This window comes from Teleopsis dalmanni, chromosome 1 (assembly GCF_002237135.1).
Source record: "Teleopsis dalmanni isolate 2A chromosome 1, ASM223713v2, whole genome shotgun sequence".
In the NCBI taxonomy this organism is placed as follows: domain Eukaryota; kingdom Metazoa; phylum Arthropoda; class Insecta; order Diptera; family Diopsidae; genus Teleopsis; species Teleopsis dalmanni.
This window is the reverse complement of record NC_051846.1, coordinates 213,400,501-213,419,360: the sequence shown is the minus strand read 5'-3', so window position 1 is coordinate 213,419,360 and position 18,860 is coordinate 213,400,501. Positions and strand designations below refer to the sequence as shown.

General features: G+C 29.8%; 1 protein-coding gene across 2 annotated transcripts; it reads left to right on the top strand.

Moving 5' to 3' along the window:
• The first annotated feature begins 2,377 nt into the window (after window positions 1-2,377).
• Window positions 2,378-16,693, top strand: LOC119671870 (aryl hydrocarbon receptor nuclear translocator-like protein 2). Of its 2 annotated transcripts, XR_005251848.1 has the most exons (8): window positions 2,378-3,110; window positions 11,135-11,298; window positions 11,375-11,520; window positions 13,739-13,941; window positions 14,016-14,208; window positions 14,280-14,511; window positions 14,571-15,441; window positions 15,496-16,693. XR_005251848.1 is itself a non-coding variant. In XM_038082691.1 (7 exons), exons 1-7 carry the CDS (start codon window positions 2,383-2,385, stop codon window positions 15,317-15,319), a joined length of 2,415 nt encoding a protein of 804 aa, XP_037938619.1. In that variant the 5' UTR covers window positions 2,378-2,382; the 3' UTR covers window positions 15,320-16,692. The 2 variants fall into 2 exon arrangements, 1 of the variants encoding a protein (XP_037938619.1); XM_038082691.1 differs by having other exon boundaries at window positions 14,571-16,692.
• Window positions 16,694-18,860: the final 2,167 nt, after the last annotated feature.

Here is an 18,860-nt window from a genome sequence, read left to right as displayed (position 1 = left end):
ACTGAGACTAGAGTATTAACAAATACTAGAGTGCTTTTGTTGTCTAGGTTCTATTTAGTTTGAAATTACTTTATAACTATTATACAATAGTTTTTATTTAATTTGCAGCAATTGCGTATATTTTTTTTTTAGTTCGTTTGTTATGCTCTGCTCGACGTTATCGCAAATCATACCCAGTACATACACACATATCTGATTAAAAAAATAATTTCATATTAAAATGCTAATTCGCCTATTATGTATAATGTACACAAATATATTTGTGTGTATGTGCCACATAACTAAAATATACAAAACAATAATTAGAATATCAAGATATCAAATTAAACTAAATAAAGCCAAACTTGTTGGTTTCATTCTTTATTCGAATGTATTTATTTTTATGGATATTGGATATTTGTGAAGATGTTCAATAATATTTTTGAAAATAATTTGCATTATTCAAATACGAGTACGTTGTATACATGTTTGCCACAGACATATCTGAACAGATTTTAATCTTTATGCACATATTTGTGCCTTGTTTCGGCCATTTAGCAGCTTTGTTTGGTCAAAACATTATTAAGTGCTTTATTTTAAATACTAAATCTGAAATTTATGAGTCACTCTATCGATTGGGATACATACCAGCACTAAAACATGTTAGCGAACTTCAATAATCAGTAAACATGTATCACAATTATAGGCACAAAATTAGGAAAAAGCCCAAATAACATATGTAAACAATAAACATTTTAAGATGATAACGATCAGCAATTAGCTAAAAGAAGGAAATCGATTAAAATCATTTTGAATACCCTTGAAAAAACCTTTAAGGAGTTCAAGGAGTTACAGTATAATATTTGAGTAAAAAAAAATGAAACAGAAGCAAAGACTTTGCATATATAATAATAATTATAAAAAACAACTCAATCCGGTTTAAGTATCCATTAAATTTTTAATTTGCTGCAGTTCACTGTTCGATCTTTCAAAAATTATTTGTTGTATATCTTTATTTCGTATACAATTTTTTTATAAATTACAGAAGAAAACTGTATGTAATACAAAATTTTTTTTTTTTTTTGATACAAGATCAGCTTTTCCTGAACTTTACGAAATATTTAAAAGATTAAACAAGGTTGAAACTCACTTTCTAGATAATCTCATTTGCAAGAACTCTAATTTAATTATGTTCTCTTTAGATAATATCATCTGCAAGAACTCTAATTTAATTATGTTCTCTTTAGATAATATCATCTGCAAGAACTCTAATTTAATTATGTTTTCTATATTTTATTAAAATTTGATATACTTGCAGAGTTTCACTTCAGTTCGATTTTTTGGAATTTTTTTATTTTAAATCGTTTAAGGTTGAATAGTAAATTTATAGACTGTATCTGTTACTGTTTCTAACAAACTTTTTAGGCATCCAGCCTTAGTAGAAAAGAGGCTGTTGACAAGTTATCTGTTGGCAGGATCTGTTTGAGAAGAGGAAACGAAGTGTCAATGCTGTTTAACGGCAAATAAAATCCTTATTTTAGGCGTAGATCTGTTTGACGTAGATCTACGCACTTCCTGTCATTTAAATACTTGTAAAATTATTAATATCTTTATTCAATATCTTTATATTGATATATAATAAAAACTCTGAGTCGTTTAAGTCGTTTACTATATTAATATCATAATTTCAATTGCACAGAAGGAAACTAAATGCTAGAAAAATTAAAATAATATTACAAATTTTTTGTGAAAACCTATTTATAAAGTTATTTTTTACCATAAAACAAAGTTTAACATTATTTGTTTCAATAATAAATAATTTGTGATTTACTTTATAAAATTCTGGAGTAGGCATCCACATTGCGTGTAAGGTGTCTTTTGCCCCTTATAATAAAGAATAAAAAAGAAGTGATATTCTGTTACCAAGTTAATATTAAACAATCTTTCATATTATCCTACAGCTCGAGATGTGTAACTGTTGTTATATTTATCATAATTTGCCATTTTAAAACAACAATTGAATCGAAAAAAGTCATAGTGATATTGCAAGTGACGTATGAGTAACAAAATTAAATAATATCATATGTGTAAGCAAATGACTTCAGATTTGCTACATACAGTAATGAAAGCATAAATAATAATAAACATATGTAGATAAATTTATCCGAAAGTAAACTTTGTAATTGAAAATGATTTTATTCAAAAACTATGCATTATCATTTTTAACAACCCAACCAACCAGTCCTTATATTTGTTCAATATTCTTCAATATAATATATGCAAATTTAATAGTTTTATATATAAATATCAAATTTTCACAAAATATATAAAATTAAAACTAAATATCTAATTAACGATATTACAAAGTGACAACTTTTATTTTGTTTATTATAGAATCTAGCAATGGAACCAAGCAACGGACAAATTGATCCAGCAACTACATTGAATTCATCAGAAACACATACGGAAAAATATACCTCTGATGTTGAAGAAGACTACAAAACAAACATTCCTTATTATGCCGAAGATAATAACGCCAACTCTACACAAGCCATAAATAACTATAATACAATAATTGGAAAAACAGAGAAAGTAGATAGATCTCCAAATACCTATAATTACCAAAATTGGGAAAAAGAAGAGAAGTTTGTGGACGAAAATCACTCTAGAATCGATTCAGATTATTCCAGTTATGAAACAAGCGATACAGCAAGTTTCTACTCACCAACAAATAACTCAGCAACAACACCAATACAAGAAATGAAGTATACACCCAGCGATATATTATTCCCACCACCACCAGCCCAAATGCGCTATCACTACAATTATTCACCACAACAGAACCATCCACAGCAACCACATTCTTACACAAGTCCGCCCCAGTACCCACGCCACATGCATCCCAGCTTTCAGGCAGCTTATGCCGCACAACAACCTGCTCCTGTCCAATCAATACCATACGGTTCTTACCCACAGCATCCACCGAACTTTCCTAATATGTGGCATCCAAATGCACCTTACGGTACTGGAGGTGGGTATGGTGCAACGTATGCATCACATCGCGTTGCTCAATACAACAATAGTGGTTATGCTCATGACCACATGATGGACATGTTACAGTTATCCAATAGGTAAGTGAAGCAAACTTTTAAAACATACCATTTAGATCATTTACGAGTAGATTTGAAAAGAGGTGTAGGAGAGTAGACTTAAGGACATATTTCGTTATAATGTTATAAATGTATTTTTAAAACACGTGCTGCGGTAATTTGCTTTGTAAACGGAAATATCATTGCGTCTGCTTGATGTCGCATTCAAGCAGATTTGCGACCAACACCCTGGCGCAGTGACGCAGTGACGCAGCACAAACTGAAGAATAAACATACAAATGATGCTTTCTGAAACATGTGCAGGGAACCCTGTGGTTAGATAGAGTGGAACACTTTTGCATTAGCTAAATTAAGGACTATTGAAAGATAATCATATTATTGTAATTGAATAAATCTTTTTATGGATATCTTGTTTATCAATAAAAAAAATCTGCTACGGCGTGGAGAATTGGGAATTCACTTGTTTATTAGCATTTAATTAGGTTATTAAAATAAAATGTAGTTCGAAAACAAAACTTTAAGTACGTATTCGAGTATTTTTAGCATAAGATGCTCCCACTCATATATATGTCTTTATATATATATTATATAAATGGAATATATACTAACTATTAAAAATAAGGGTCACGACTTTATTAATTTAAAAATTTTCTCTTCAAATTTTTTTTTAATTGAGTAATTAAGTCGATTTTAAATATTTAAAATATTTTTATTTAATTAATTTTCAACTCCCTTTTCTGTCTGAATTTCTCTAATACTTTCTATAATTATTTCTTTTGATTTATTAAACCGAAAGTCGTATGAAAATTTGAGCAAAAAGATATTATAAGATTATTAATATCCTTTATCTGTGCTTAAGTTGGATTAGGAGACTTTCTTTAAGCATAAAACTATGGGTCTCAGGGGCCACGATATGCCATTTTTACTTTTAATATAATCTTATAATATTCTTTATATAATTCTTTATACAGCATTCGCCTTTTTCGCTGTCGGCTCTAACTAAGTGTTAACTTTTCTCAGTGGTAGTGGAATCTTTTCTAATAATTTGCACTACGAAGAAGCCACATGGTTTCTGATCAGAGCAGTCATCCTTTAAAATCTGAGATATGATGAATTAGATTAAATTAATAAGGTTGGTTTCCATTTACTTGAATAGATGGAATGACGCAATCTTAAAGGGACGGTGTTTGTATGCTAAATGTTTCGAACTTTTACCTTTAAGTAAAGTAAAGTAATCAAGTTTTTAGATTTATTAGGTTGGTTTCCATTTACTTATATAAGTGGTCCCCTCTTAAAGGCACGGTGTTTGTGTGATACCGCCGGATTTTACAATTTCATTTTAAATAAAACAAAATTCATAGTCTGAATGCTGAGACTATGTACATACACAAATTAACTTCGATTTTTATAATTTTCCATGATTGGTTTAATTGATTTTGATGGCTGCAATCTTTCTTTTTCACCTAAACGTAATATAAATGCTATTTTTTTACCATTCACCCTAAGATTGCAATAGAAATAAATGGGGTACCAGATCCCAATGAAACGGAGCACTGCGTTCATGGTTAATCTTTTGTGCCGCAACAGACCTTAACCGAATAGAAGGCATTCCACAAGACAGCCTTCCAAGGAGCTGTCCAAGGAGCTGTTGAGGAGCTCTGGGCAGTCACATTCTGCTTCTAAGCAGAGTCGACAATCTATCTGTTCGGACAGATCCATTTTGTTAAGGTGATAACGCAGTCCATGGTAACCCGTTAAATATCCCACCAGTGACGTCAACTCTTTTCTGCTGAATACTTTACCATAACTGTACGGATAAAAACTAGTTGTATCACCCTAAGATAATATTAAGAAAAACTTCTTCGCAATAAATAAAATTATTCTCTTCAGAGAATGGGTTACTTCATGGAGTTTGTATAGTGAAACGTCTTAATGATGTTAAGCCTGTACATTTATATATGTGTTGTAAATGATCTCTTTATCCTCTTTCTATTTGAAGTTTAAGCTTGATATCTGTATGTTTAAGTGGATGACAAATTTTTCGGCATAAATTCTTTGCAATTCACCTAGAAAATAGTTCTACATCTATATTTGACCACCTACTAATGGTGTTTAAAGAGTAACAGTATATGTATACACGGTATACAGTTTATATCTATTTTATCCTCATGTCTCAGTGGAGCATAGGGCCTCTACCATCCTTTTATATCGAATTCTGTTATTTAATTCTCGGCAGATATTATTCAAGGAATAATTGGCTTCTCTTAGTGCTTCTTCAATTGTACTCCTCCAAGTTTTAACCGGCGCTCCAGGTTGACGGCTGCGTTGAGGACTCCACCTCAGAGCTTGGCGTGAAATGTTTTCATTGGATCTGCGGAGATTGTAGCCTAGCAGGTGAATGATTCGTAACGGCCAATAGGTTGGTGTTTGTAATGCGGTTGGGACACCATATTTGTTCACAAAAGTTTGTATTTTTGTATCAAACTCTCTTGTTCTTTTCCAAGTATATATACTCGTATATATATTATATTTTGATGAATAGCAATGCACAGTAATGATTATTGTGTTGACAGTTCGAATAAAATGTATCATATTCAAATGGAATATATGCAGAGTGTCATTTAAACACGGTTTAATCACGTTTATTTTGGCGTTGCTTGCTGCGACTGCAATAAAATGATTGTATAACTTGCAAATCTCCACTGTAATTCCTTTAATATAAATGTGTATAAATACACAGATATATGTATGTGTAAATTTATAATAATTATGAATAAGAAAAGTTTAAACAGAATTATTTTAATTAAATAATGAAAAAGAGAATTAATTATAATTTTTTACGGGCTTACATTCTCGCGGCAACAAGTGCAAGCCAACAAAAATGCAAATGTGCGCTTGCTTCTATGTATGTATGCATGTGTGTATGTATGTATGTATTGGTGTTATTCGTAACGTATTGAATTCTGTCTGGAAAGCACGATAACAACAATGTTGCATTTTACACGAAAAAAGAAAAAACAAATGAAACAAAAACAAAAACAAAAACGAAAGCAAAAACAAAAACATATTATAATGCAAAGAAACAACAAGTATTATTAGCAACAATAACAATAATGAGCACAAAAATAAATATTGAAAAAGTGCAGCCGCCTTTCAAGCGGCTGAAGCTTTTCCACTTCAGTTTGCGCGACTATGATACTGTAAGTGCAAATTATTATACAATGTATCTTTAGTGGGTACTCATTCGAGCTGAAGGGTGTTGGGTGCTAGGTGTTGGGCAGACTTAGTAGATTGGCTGACAGATTTGCTACTTTGGAACTTTGCACTGCACTTATGCCAGCGAAATTAATAACATTCGGCTCTGATTATTATTTTGTGTAATTATTAGGTAACTTATGAGTTCTCTGAGTATTTCTATCGGATTTTGCGTATATATTGTGCAATAATTGCGCATTTTGTAATTTTAAAAATACCCAAAGTATTCCTTTTTTAACTAAAGAATAATTACAAATAAATATCTTATTTAAAGTGATTTATATACTATATTGCTTTATTGCTTTTGTCTATTATGAAAGCATTTTATGGCAATCAATTTCGTAAGAATGTCGAGCTATCACTGCGTATGAGTGACATTTGAGATTTTTAATAAAACTAAAAACTATATATCAGAGAATTAAAAAATCTTTATATCAAATCTATCAAATTTTATATCAAATCTTATAACTGAAGTAGGTAAAAGAGCATGATATTTTAGTTCGTATATTATAAATTCCGTTTTATTGACTAGATTATAGGCTTTAATATATTTATATATCAAAAGTACATTGTTTAATGAAGAATGAAATAGTTTTTAAAGAAAACTCTTATTTTAGTTTGAAAAATAATTTGTATTCAATATCTTCAAATTTTTGTTTAAAATAAATATTAATATACAACAAAAAACAAAAAAAGAAATGTATTGGAGTGCGAATGGGGGTAGAATATTTTAATATTTTAGGTATAGATACATTTTAGAATGCATTTTAGATATATGTACATATTATAAACTAATGATATATACACAATTATACATACGGTGCAGTAGCTGTTATTTGAAGAGGGAAGTTTTAACTTAGTAGTGCACATTGAAGGAAAAAAATAAAGGTACAAAAGTAAATAAGAGTTCAGAAGAGATAGTAATTTGTGGAAAAGTATAATATGTTGAAATAAATTAAAACAAAATACAAATTCCTTACATATTAGTATATATATTCATTATTAGTTAGTATTAGTATTAGTTAGTATATAAATAAATATATTTATATTTATTTATATACTAATACATTTTCATACTTGTATTAGAAAATACAAGTTTTCTAATATGTAGTTAGTTACACTTTAAATATAACTGAAATAGGTCAACTTAAATGCATTAATAAAGAAAGCTTTTAATTATATCGAATTTACACATATTAATAAGAAAAAATATCTACTCAAATTAATACAGTATCGCCATAATTATACTAAATTATTAATAAGTCAATAAAGCTAGGATAGTGTTATAGCTTATAGCTTATAACATTGCTATTGTTGCATCGGGTAAATTTTCCCAGGTACTATTCAATATTATTAAGTCTCCACTCGCCACTGTGACAGAGTGCTGCATTCTCAGGGTTAGCGCAACAAAAACAAAAGTTATACTCTTCAATAGAAGGCATAAAATCCCACCCTTTTTCTAAAACAAGATTAAAGGCACTTCGTTCGGGTTAAGTGCTTATGTCAAGTAGCTGATTCATATCTATGACTCCAAACTCAGAAGGTAAACTTCGCTGAAAGTGTTCGTAAAGGTACATGTGGTATTTACTGCGAAGAAGACCTTCAGATGGAGTCTTTCCCCTCAAATCATGCTTTGGTTCTATATAACTATCAATCAATCAATCCTTCTTCACAAGGCGGTCTTTTTGGTGGCGAGCAACTAAAAAGGCGAGCTGTATAAAACTGCAGTCATTCTGCAAGTTTAAAAGCTTGGCCAAGTTTATGGAATTATCAGGTTGGTTTACTTTTACTTGAATGTGGGAGTGGCATATTTCAAGATTGTTTGTACGCTAACCACTGCGGTTCTTTCGGGAATCCATCTGGTTTGCTTATGAACAACACTAATCTGTGGTATCAAAACGGGCTATTATTTAAGCTCAAGTGGAATTGTGAAGCTTCATGTTACAATTGTTAATTGGAAGAAATGAGAATTGATTGGTTTTAAAACATATTTTCTGTGACATATAAAATAAAGACATACAAAAACTTTTTCGCCCAATGCTCCAAATGCAACAATTATAAAAAATCAAGTCTCGTAAACTAGTACTAGGATTAGTAGATATAGTTGAGGGTAATTTATAGATAAATAATTGTCTAGATCCATCTCTGTGTTAATTATGTTTGAGTGCCGCTCAGCATTCATCCTTTAAAGTTCCACAAATTGCAAAATAATCGACTATATGGAATATACTGCCTAACTCCCTTCGCTTTATATGTCAATTTTGTGTGACAATTCTAGTATACTTCAAACTATATATTACTCGTGTATAATCTTACTTATCCAATAATGTTGACATTTTGCACTATAAATTCATAGAGATTAAAATAAAAACTTACTCAACGAGGTTGTGATAATGTTGTAATAAAATCAAGTATATATACATAAATGCATTAGTAAAAAAATCTGTATTTAATAATAAAGAAAAATTTGTATTGTTCAATGTGTATGTATTTATAAATATAATTACAATTACACTTTTTTATTACAACGACTTTTATTGTTTACTTTCTTTTTTGCTACCCCAACTCAATTATATAGGTCATCAACTAAAGAACTCTTAGCTTTTCTGTAATTATTTGTAATTGCATAACAATTGACAAAAACCAAACCTATTATTAAATATTTTTATTTCCGTCGCAAAAAAGTAAAAATGTGAGAAGTCCAATCAAGTTCTCAACATAGGATATTTTAGCTGGTTTACTTTAGTTTTATTAATGATACTTTCTAGTTACACATAAATACATGCATTAGAAGTATCGAGGTTATAAGATATTGACATTTTGATAATTGAAGGTTTTATTTGAAAAAAATTTTCTTTGACACTTTTTTGATCTCAGTCAACACTAAAGATGATCGAGACTCCTATCTTTTTTTTTTTTTGAACAAATAAATATCATTTTATATTTATCATATGATAAGTAATAGTTGACCCCTGTCACAAAAGTATTTTTGGCAAGTATATCTCATAATTTTAACAATTTTTTGATTATCATTATGCAAAATAGATATCTCAATCTCAATGAATATTGCTATATAAATCTGTGTCTGGATAAACATTTCTAGAAATATCTAAACATAAAAAGAACATTGCCTTTTATTGCCGAAAACGTTTTTGCTGATCTAAAAAGACTGTTTACTCAGCTGACTTTGAAGAATAATCTTTAAATCTTTTTAAGTATGATTATTTAGATAAAGAAATATGAATATTTTTCTTTCGAATAGCTTTCAAAGAACAACTTCGCAACAAATGGCTTTTTCTATAACTTGTGCTATTCCTATCTGTTCTTCTTAAAGTACCTACATACAATTATTTCATTTTGTTATTATAGAACTATAGATAGTTCCGTCTTTTGCTATTGGCGAACACAAATAAAACTGACACGCATATATTATAACTCAGTTGTCCATAGCCATCTCCCTAATATATTCTAAATCGACTCTGCAGAAGATTTAAACAATAACTAGTCATCCATAGCCTGACATCGTTCTTATATTTAATTGTTTAATGGCACACATTAAGTTGGCTTGAGACTTCATACGATAAGTGGTCCGGTATAAATTTAGACTTGTGCAATTCAACTCCTACACCAAGCTTGTTCGTCTCCTATCTAACTATATGGCATCACTCTCACATGGGAGTCTATCTAACTGGACATGCAAACATTGAGCGAAACGACAAAGCTGACAGTTCAGCCCGCTCCGGTGCTTCCCTAATTGTGTCCCTGGCGGTACCAGTATATTACCCTAAAGACCATTAAGAGTAATATTTATCTCTACTTCCTTCAACTTGCCAATAACCGATGGAAACCACTTAAGTCATGTGCAACTTCCAGGTTATCATGGCCCACCTATAATAAAATTAGATCCTCGGAACTCATCAAAAGAGACGGCGTGAACACTGCAAGCCTTACTGCAGTTCAGAGAGAACATTGGTAAATAGGAACCCTCGCAGAGAAACTGTGTGTTCTTTATAATCCTCACTGTAGAAGTTGTGAAAACCCGCAGGAAAGAGACCATAATGCCCAGGTTTGGCATTCAAAAGAAATAGATTTTTAGAAAGATACCTTTTTGACAGTCTATCAGACTGTTCATTGGTAAAGACTAGAGACGTATTAAATTATATCTAAATTCAACAGGATGGATTTAGTCTCTACACCTATTGCGAGGAATGTGTTAGCAAAACGGGGAAAAACCGCTAATTGGGGTACATGGAAGTAAATCCAATGAACTGCCACAGCAACCAACCAATCATATCGCATCTATGTCATATTTCTTGGTAGATGGGGGACTTAAACTACAACCGCTTTCCTTTATTTTCACGCAAATATTAGTAAATAAATTAAAATTAAACATGTATTCAGTACATGTTTAATAGATCATTTAAAAATTATGTAATAAATAAATTTTTAAATAAATTTATATATAAGTTTTAATACATTCTTATGTAATCTATGTAAGCATGCCACCAACAACGTTACAAGCTCCGCTGTGTTGTTTTTGTAGGCGGCACAGTAAATCATACAAATGAACGAGTATACATACTTGTACGTAATGTTTATGCGGCATCACATTTACATACACACACACACTCACCACATTTCAATTCATAAATATTTATTGAAGAAAATGAAATAAATAAATATTGAAATATAAAGCACGAACAGTAGTTAACAACTAATATAACAAATGATTATCGGAAAATCATTAACGCTCTATGAAATATTCTCTTATGCTCTCTTTGCATGCACAGTGGGCGTGAAGCGAGAAATCGTGCAGAGAAAAATCGCCGCGATAAATTAAATGGTTCAATACAGGAGCTATCAACAATGGTGCCACACGTTGCCGAATCTCCCAGGCGCGTTGATAAAACTGCAGTCCTTCGATTCGCAGCACATGGACTGCGCTTACAATATGGTAAGTACTCTTGTAATTTAAGTTCCTTTTTTAAAATAAATTATAAACAATATAAATTTGTTTTCTCTCCATACAGTATTTGGCAACACACTTCATCATCCGCGTCCACAACTTACAGACACTCTAATGAAATTATTAGATAGCTTCTTTTTAACATTAACTTGTCATGGTCAAATTGTGCTCGTTTCGTCCAGTATAGAACAACATTTGGGACACTGTCAGGTAAGGCGCATTTCAAACAATAGTTCTCTTATACTACATATTTATATAAAATTTTAACAAACTCGATAGTTAATTTTAAATTTGAATTAAGTAAACAGAATATTTATTATTTATTTATTATCTAAGAGTTAACACTAAAATTAATTTTAAAGTTAACTTAGAATTAACTTAGAAGGAAATGGACTACTAGGTCATTCACTCTAGAAAACAGAACAATAAAAATGTGTTGTTCCTTATACCTTAATATATTATTTATTAATAACATATAACTTCTTGAATAGATTAGGGTAGATTGAAAGGGCATGTGTTAACACAAACATCAAAATCTATTACCCATTGTAACGTTACTACAATGGGAAGCAACCTACTCAATACAGTTTCCAACATATCTCGTTAGATTACTGATAGTAAACCATATATTCTTTCATATAAAGTCAAGGAAATACGATTAATATACCTTTGTTAACTCTAGCAGCACAGTGAAGAAACAGTCTCTGAGACATTGAAGTGGCATCGTCTGTAGTCTAAGGTAATGACATCGAAACACATTTATTAGAATATGCCACCCTTGAAGTACCTATGTAACAGTAATGTGCCCCGTTAATGCTCTATTAGCACACAATGACAGGTTGGATAAAATTCAAAACATCTTTCATTCTTCTCCTATCTGATCAAGGCCATATATTCTTAGCAACTTCATAGTCTACAAGATGAATCCATAAGTAATTTTTCTTATATAGTTTATATAGTTTACTTATCAAAGTTTGTATTCAGGTGTGGCCGTCATATATGTATGTTTCATAGCTTATTTAAGCCATTTTATCTGTTAGTTCGTTCTTTTTGAAACCTCTAGATCCAGAAACGCATAAAACATATGCCTTGGGATACTAAGTGTACATTAGGTAGGAATAAAATTTAGTTCGCAATCTGGCCACTCTGAATTCAATTGTCTTTATTACTAACTGACCGTCTACAAGGGTAGTAATTTTAAAGTAGATATTTAAAGCTCGAATTCTAATAACTTATAGTAAATCGCCTGCATGCCATCTTAAGACACATGACGCCAGTATTCAATGGTATGTGAAGATAACTAGACTGTTAATAGCTTTACCGTGAATAATGTTCAATTCTTGGCACACTCATAAGACTTTGTAGAAATCTTTTAAAATTTTGAATATAATATATATAATATAATTAAAGTCTATTATTGAAATTGTTATATTTACTTAAATAAATTAATTAAAGGAGATCAACTTTTCACACAATTGTGCTGTTCTAATGCCATTAAATTCGTCTTTGATGTTTGGAAAAATTGTGGAAGATTGTATTGCTTTTTATTACGCAAGTTTTTTACGGAGTACGTGACAATTCCCTTATTCAAGTAGCTTTGCATTTAATCATTGAATTATTTTGCAGTCTGCAGTTGCATTAGTGATTGTTTTTTTTTAACCGAGAGAAGAGAAATTTAGAAGAAAATTAAAAGTGAGAATTTAAAGAAATAATTCTAAGATTGAAGTGATAGGAACTCACGAGAAATGTTTACTTTTTCACACTTATATGGTTATTATGCCTTAATCAGGTGTTTTCACAACATCTAAGATTTTCTTGAAATGTCGTGGAGCTTTGAATGAGATGTCGATGCATTTATCAATTATCAATTTGAGTTACGAGTTATATGAATATTTCTGACAACTCAAAATTGTCGAAATAGTAAAAATTGGAAAACAAGTTTTTATAAGATTGACTTTAATAGATCTCTTAAGATCCAGAAGAGAAGAAAAGTTCAAAATAGTTGGTATGAAGAACATATATGTCCTCATTTTCACGTATCTTATGACTGCATCACAGTATGTAGCACAGATCATCTTTTTACGTTTATACGTTGGACCATAAATTTTTTTAAAGAATTCCCTTTCTTAACAGCTTAAGATATAATAATTAATTTCATTTCAATTACGGTTATGGTAATTTCGTACAAAACTCCTTATAAGTTGCGACGACTACTTGACTATAATATTAATATTTACTTTGAATCCTAAATAAATCTGTAATAATATAAGAATACATCTTTAACTTTACATTTTTTTATGTTTAATAAACAAAAATCATAATACCATTATCATAATTAGCTCATACTTGAAGTAGCTGTTAACTGTCGAAAAACATTACCTATTATAATAATATACTTATTAATAAATTATTTTTTTACTAATTCTAGGCTGATTTATATGGTCAAAATATCTTGCATATAACACATCCAGAGGATCATGCTATGCTCAAACAGCACCTCATACCTAATAATTTAGACACACTTTTTGACGTGCAGACCGAAAATGGCTCAGAACCACAACCCCGAACACAGGCCGAAGAAGAGTATATTGATACAAAACTGCGTGAAGATAAACGAAATTTTACTGTTAGGTACACAGTTAAAACATATTACAATCTGATGTTTAATTTATATATTAATAAGTGTTATATATTATTTTTTATAGATTTGCACGTGCTGGACCACGTTCTGAACCCACCACATACGAGCTTATTAGAATCGATGGTAGTTTCCGTCGAAGTGATTGTGCACCGCGTGGTGTTAAAGCCAATACATTTCCATCAACTTTACAATTGATCCGTCGTACAAGAGGTCGTGATGATTCAATACCATTACATACAATCAGTGGAAATGATATTGTAAGTTAATCGAAGACAAATCCATTAGTTAAAAGCTGATAACACTTATATCAATTTTATCCATTATAAAGGTACTTGTAGCTGTCGCTCGCATTATAAGAGAACCCAAAATTATTAATCGTGTTGCTGATGTTAGTGTGTTGGAATATAAAACAAGGCACTTAATAGATGGTCGTATTATCGACTGCGATCAACGCATTGGTTTAGTTGCTGGTTATATGACGGATGAAGTAAGAAACTTGAGTCCATTCACTTTTATACATCAAGATGATGTCAGATGGGTTATAGTAGCTTTAAGACAGAGTATGTACATCAAAACTCCTACATATAAAAAAGTATTTTTATGTAATGTTTTATTATAGTGTACGATTGTAATAGTTCCTATGGAGAGTCCACGTACCGTTTACTTACACGTAATGGTCACTTTATCTATTTACAATCAAAAGGATATTTAGAAATTGATAAAGAAACAAATGAAGTACATTCATTTATATGCGTAAATACCTTACTTGATGAATCAGAAGGGAAACGTAGAGTCCAGGATATGAAAATTAAATATGCGGTCATTGTAAATAAGCAAATACCACAATGCTCATTAATCGATGTACCGGCTTCAGAAAATCCGTTACAATTGGAGAGAGCTGTACTCTGCCTAATACAAAACCTGCAACGTTCATCTTCAGATGATGAGGAACACAATGCATCATCTCCAGGCAGTTACAGTTCACAGCGAAAGCGATCGTTAACGAATGCATCATCTCCCTACAGTACCTCAGCATCTATACGCACCACAAAGACACCACCACTATCTTTAGTGCCACCTGAAGCGTCATCTGTTAAAGTTTCAATATCCAAAAGCATACGCGTTATAAGCAATACAGCAGCAAAATTTTTACGAGAAAATCAACGTATTAGATCTCCCTCGACCAGTGAGAGTAATCCTGAAGATGTCAACAATAAAAATGATGGCAATGAAAAAAATGGTAGATCGGATAATAATGACAGTTTGTGTGGTACAAAACGCAGCATCAGCATGAGCTTAAGCTGTGCAGAGAGCGATGATGATGTGCAAATGGCAAAACGTCGCCTTAATAGTTCCAGTACTGCATAATGGCATTACTTTCACAAGTAGTGTTTATGTTACTATGTTATGTTAAAATGTTAATTATAATTATATGCAATAATACCTAATACTCGTATATACGAAGAAAGCAAGGTTTCAAATTCATACAGGTATGTTAAACTGATTCAAAATGAAGAAACAGCAACACATCTCTGTGATTTTAGGGAAAACTTTAATGAATTCAAGATGTAAAGTCTTCAAATATTAGCAAAATTCAAGTGTTAGAATGCAGATAATTTCAACGACATTAATGCAACGAAAGCAACCATTTCATTCAGCAAATATTGCAACATCTAAAGAAATTCAAAATTAGAAAAATAGAATATTGTAAGGCACTAAAGTACCATGTGCAGATTTCTATACACTTGCCACGAATAGGGAACTAAAAATATACAACAATGTTTAAAAAGTATTCGCGTAGAAAATAAAATTTATTTCGAAAAAAAAATTTTTATATAATAAATTAGTTTTCAAGCATGGGCTTGCCGAGAAGTAGGTGTAAAAGTGGCGCTGAGATACTACTGTGACCAATAGGTTTCCTTTTCCCATGCATGACTTTATATATATATATATATATATATAATAAATTAATAAGAGAAATATAAACAATATTTAAATTTTTTTAAAATATAAAATAATATATTAAAAAAATAAAGGGTTTCAGAGGTATCCTTCTCTCCCATGATTACAGCAATTGATTACTTGACAAATTCAATACATATATTCAAAGTCCAATTTCTTTCGATAAAACTCAAATACAACAAAACAAAAACAATTTGTTATAAAAACTACCTCAATAAATATCCGAGCGTTACTATTTTTTTGACTATATCTATATTTTATATTACTTAAATTACATATATACATACGTGCGTACGTGCGTACGTATGCCTTAGAATACCTAATAAGCCGAGGTTCATATACACAAACATATGTAGATGAAATGAGTACTATTATTATTTTTGGAAATACAGCACGTATCCCTAAGTACGATAGCATCATTTTCACAAACAAATCTGAAAAACAATATTAACCAGTAATTATGTTTAGTCCTTTATCGCATTAATTTATTGATTTGTTAAATTGGCGTAAGATGGCGTATATGAAAATAATAATCAAAATGCATATATATTTATAGATGTATATATGTTAAATGTGTTCCGTGTGATGTTGTGACACTATATTATCTATTACCGTTAATTTGTTTCTAACAATACATAAATTATTTAGTGTGAAGATTTTATATATAATTAAGAGTAAGTTAAACTTAACAATACTGAGTACTTAAGTGTCTAAAGCACAACTAAGCACAAAATTAACTAGAAAATTAGAAAGTGCTTATGTGCAACAAATATATGTATAAATAATTATAAAAGAAATGAATTACAAACCTAAAATAATTATAATTGTTGTATTGGATGTAAGTAAATCAGTTATTATATTTTACTGGGTTAATTGTGATTATTTAAATTATAATTAATTGTTTTTAGAAAAATATATAGCATATGTGGTTAAAATAAATATTTATACGTTATGTGAACTACTAATTTTTAAACAGAAAATTTAACAACTAAGCGTGATCAAAGACTGGGTAAATAATAAATATATTAGTTAATTATATATTGTAATTATTGCATAAGCGTTGTTTCTATATTATACACTAATTAATGTACAATGTTTATGTACACATATACATGTATTGTATTTTTATCTAGAAATAAGAAATACATCTACAAACTAATACTTTAATTAACAAAAAACTCAATATATGAATAATTAAGAATTAATTATTTAATTAATTAAGAACTTATTATTTAATTAATTAAGAACTAATTTATATTAAGTAAACACATATTTCTTCGAGTCACTATTTTCAGGTGAATATATTTTAAGTGAATGTTAAATGTTATGCATTTGTTTTATTATATACATATTAAATAAGTGTAATTTATAAGATTTTAAGTGAGTACCAGTTTATGATATATATTTATATGTATACAAAATGAGCAACTTAATTTGTTACCCTACACATATTTAAATAAAGGAAAATAATTAAAATGAAAAATACAAAAATTAGATCGTTTAAATAAAAAATATTAACAATTTGCAGACCGCACAGATGTTTATTTTAAAAAATACGGTATTGAATATGTTTATTTTTTAAACTCTGATTAATATTCTTTTTAAATTTTTTTACTTTTGGTTCTAATATTAAACACAATTTTTGATATAATTAGTTTGAAGAAAAAATTGATGAAAAACAAATAAATTTCTCATAAATATATCAGACCTTGTGTTTGCAGATAAATTTATAATATGTTAAAAAAACGTATTAACTTCACTGGTCTAGATCTGTGACATCATATACAAGTAATTTAAAGGTAATTAATTTGATTTTATGAAACTTGGATCATATTCATTTTGATACATTGTTCTTATGATTAGTATTGTCTTTGAGATACCTTGTGTATAATAAGTGATGGACATATTTACTTAGAAACATACGAACAATTACATATATGATACTGGCATTATCGATATATTTAATCAATATCACCAATAATATACGTATTCTATTTAACAAGTTGAGTCCTGCATGCTTGTATTACTCTTACAGAATTTTCTCATTTTTAAATACATTATCCATTAATATCGTATATATATACATATAACTCTTATCTGTGCTTTGTTTTGATGTTACCTTATTTACCTTATTTTATATAAAATCTGCAGCAAAATTTATATTTTATAAAATAAATTAAGTTGAATAAAACTTAAACAATTTATTTTCTACTTTATATATGTGGTAAACATATTAACCAGCGCAACGCCATCTGGCGTGATATAAAAACCAAAGTACAAACAAGAACTAACTTAATGGTCCACGGTCCATTAGTTTTTAGCGCGTTTTCTCAGAAGCAAGAGAAAAAAAACATAATTACATGTAAAGCGACTAATGCTCGTAAAATAATACATATTTACAACAGATATTCAAAAGTGTTTTAATTAATAATAATTAATAATAATAATAATTAATAATGAAGTCATAATTTTGAAATCTCATATATTGTTATATCTATGCGAACTCAATAAACAGCACAGCGCCATCTAGCGTGATACAAAAACCGAAGTACAGACAGCAACTAACTAATGGTCCAGCGTTAATTAGTATTCAGCGGGTCTTCTCAGAAGCAAGAAAAAAAAAACATAATTACGTGACAAGTGATAAACGCTGGTAAAATAATAAATATTTACAACAGATATTTAAAAGTGTTTTCAATAATATGAAATATTTTTATAGGTGTCACATATTAGAAATTTTCATTACATTCTAAAAAGCAACTGCAATCGTAAAACCATTTTACAACACTCAATGTTAGGCACAGCTGAATGTAAGATATTCACCACTGTTTACTTTTCTTGCATTAACAAGTGGCTTTGCATAAGTCTCTGAATTCTCAAATGAATTTATCGGAGCCGGTTTGTAGAGTTTGTTTGAATATTTCGATTGAGCTTATCGACTTTAAAA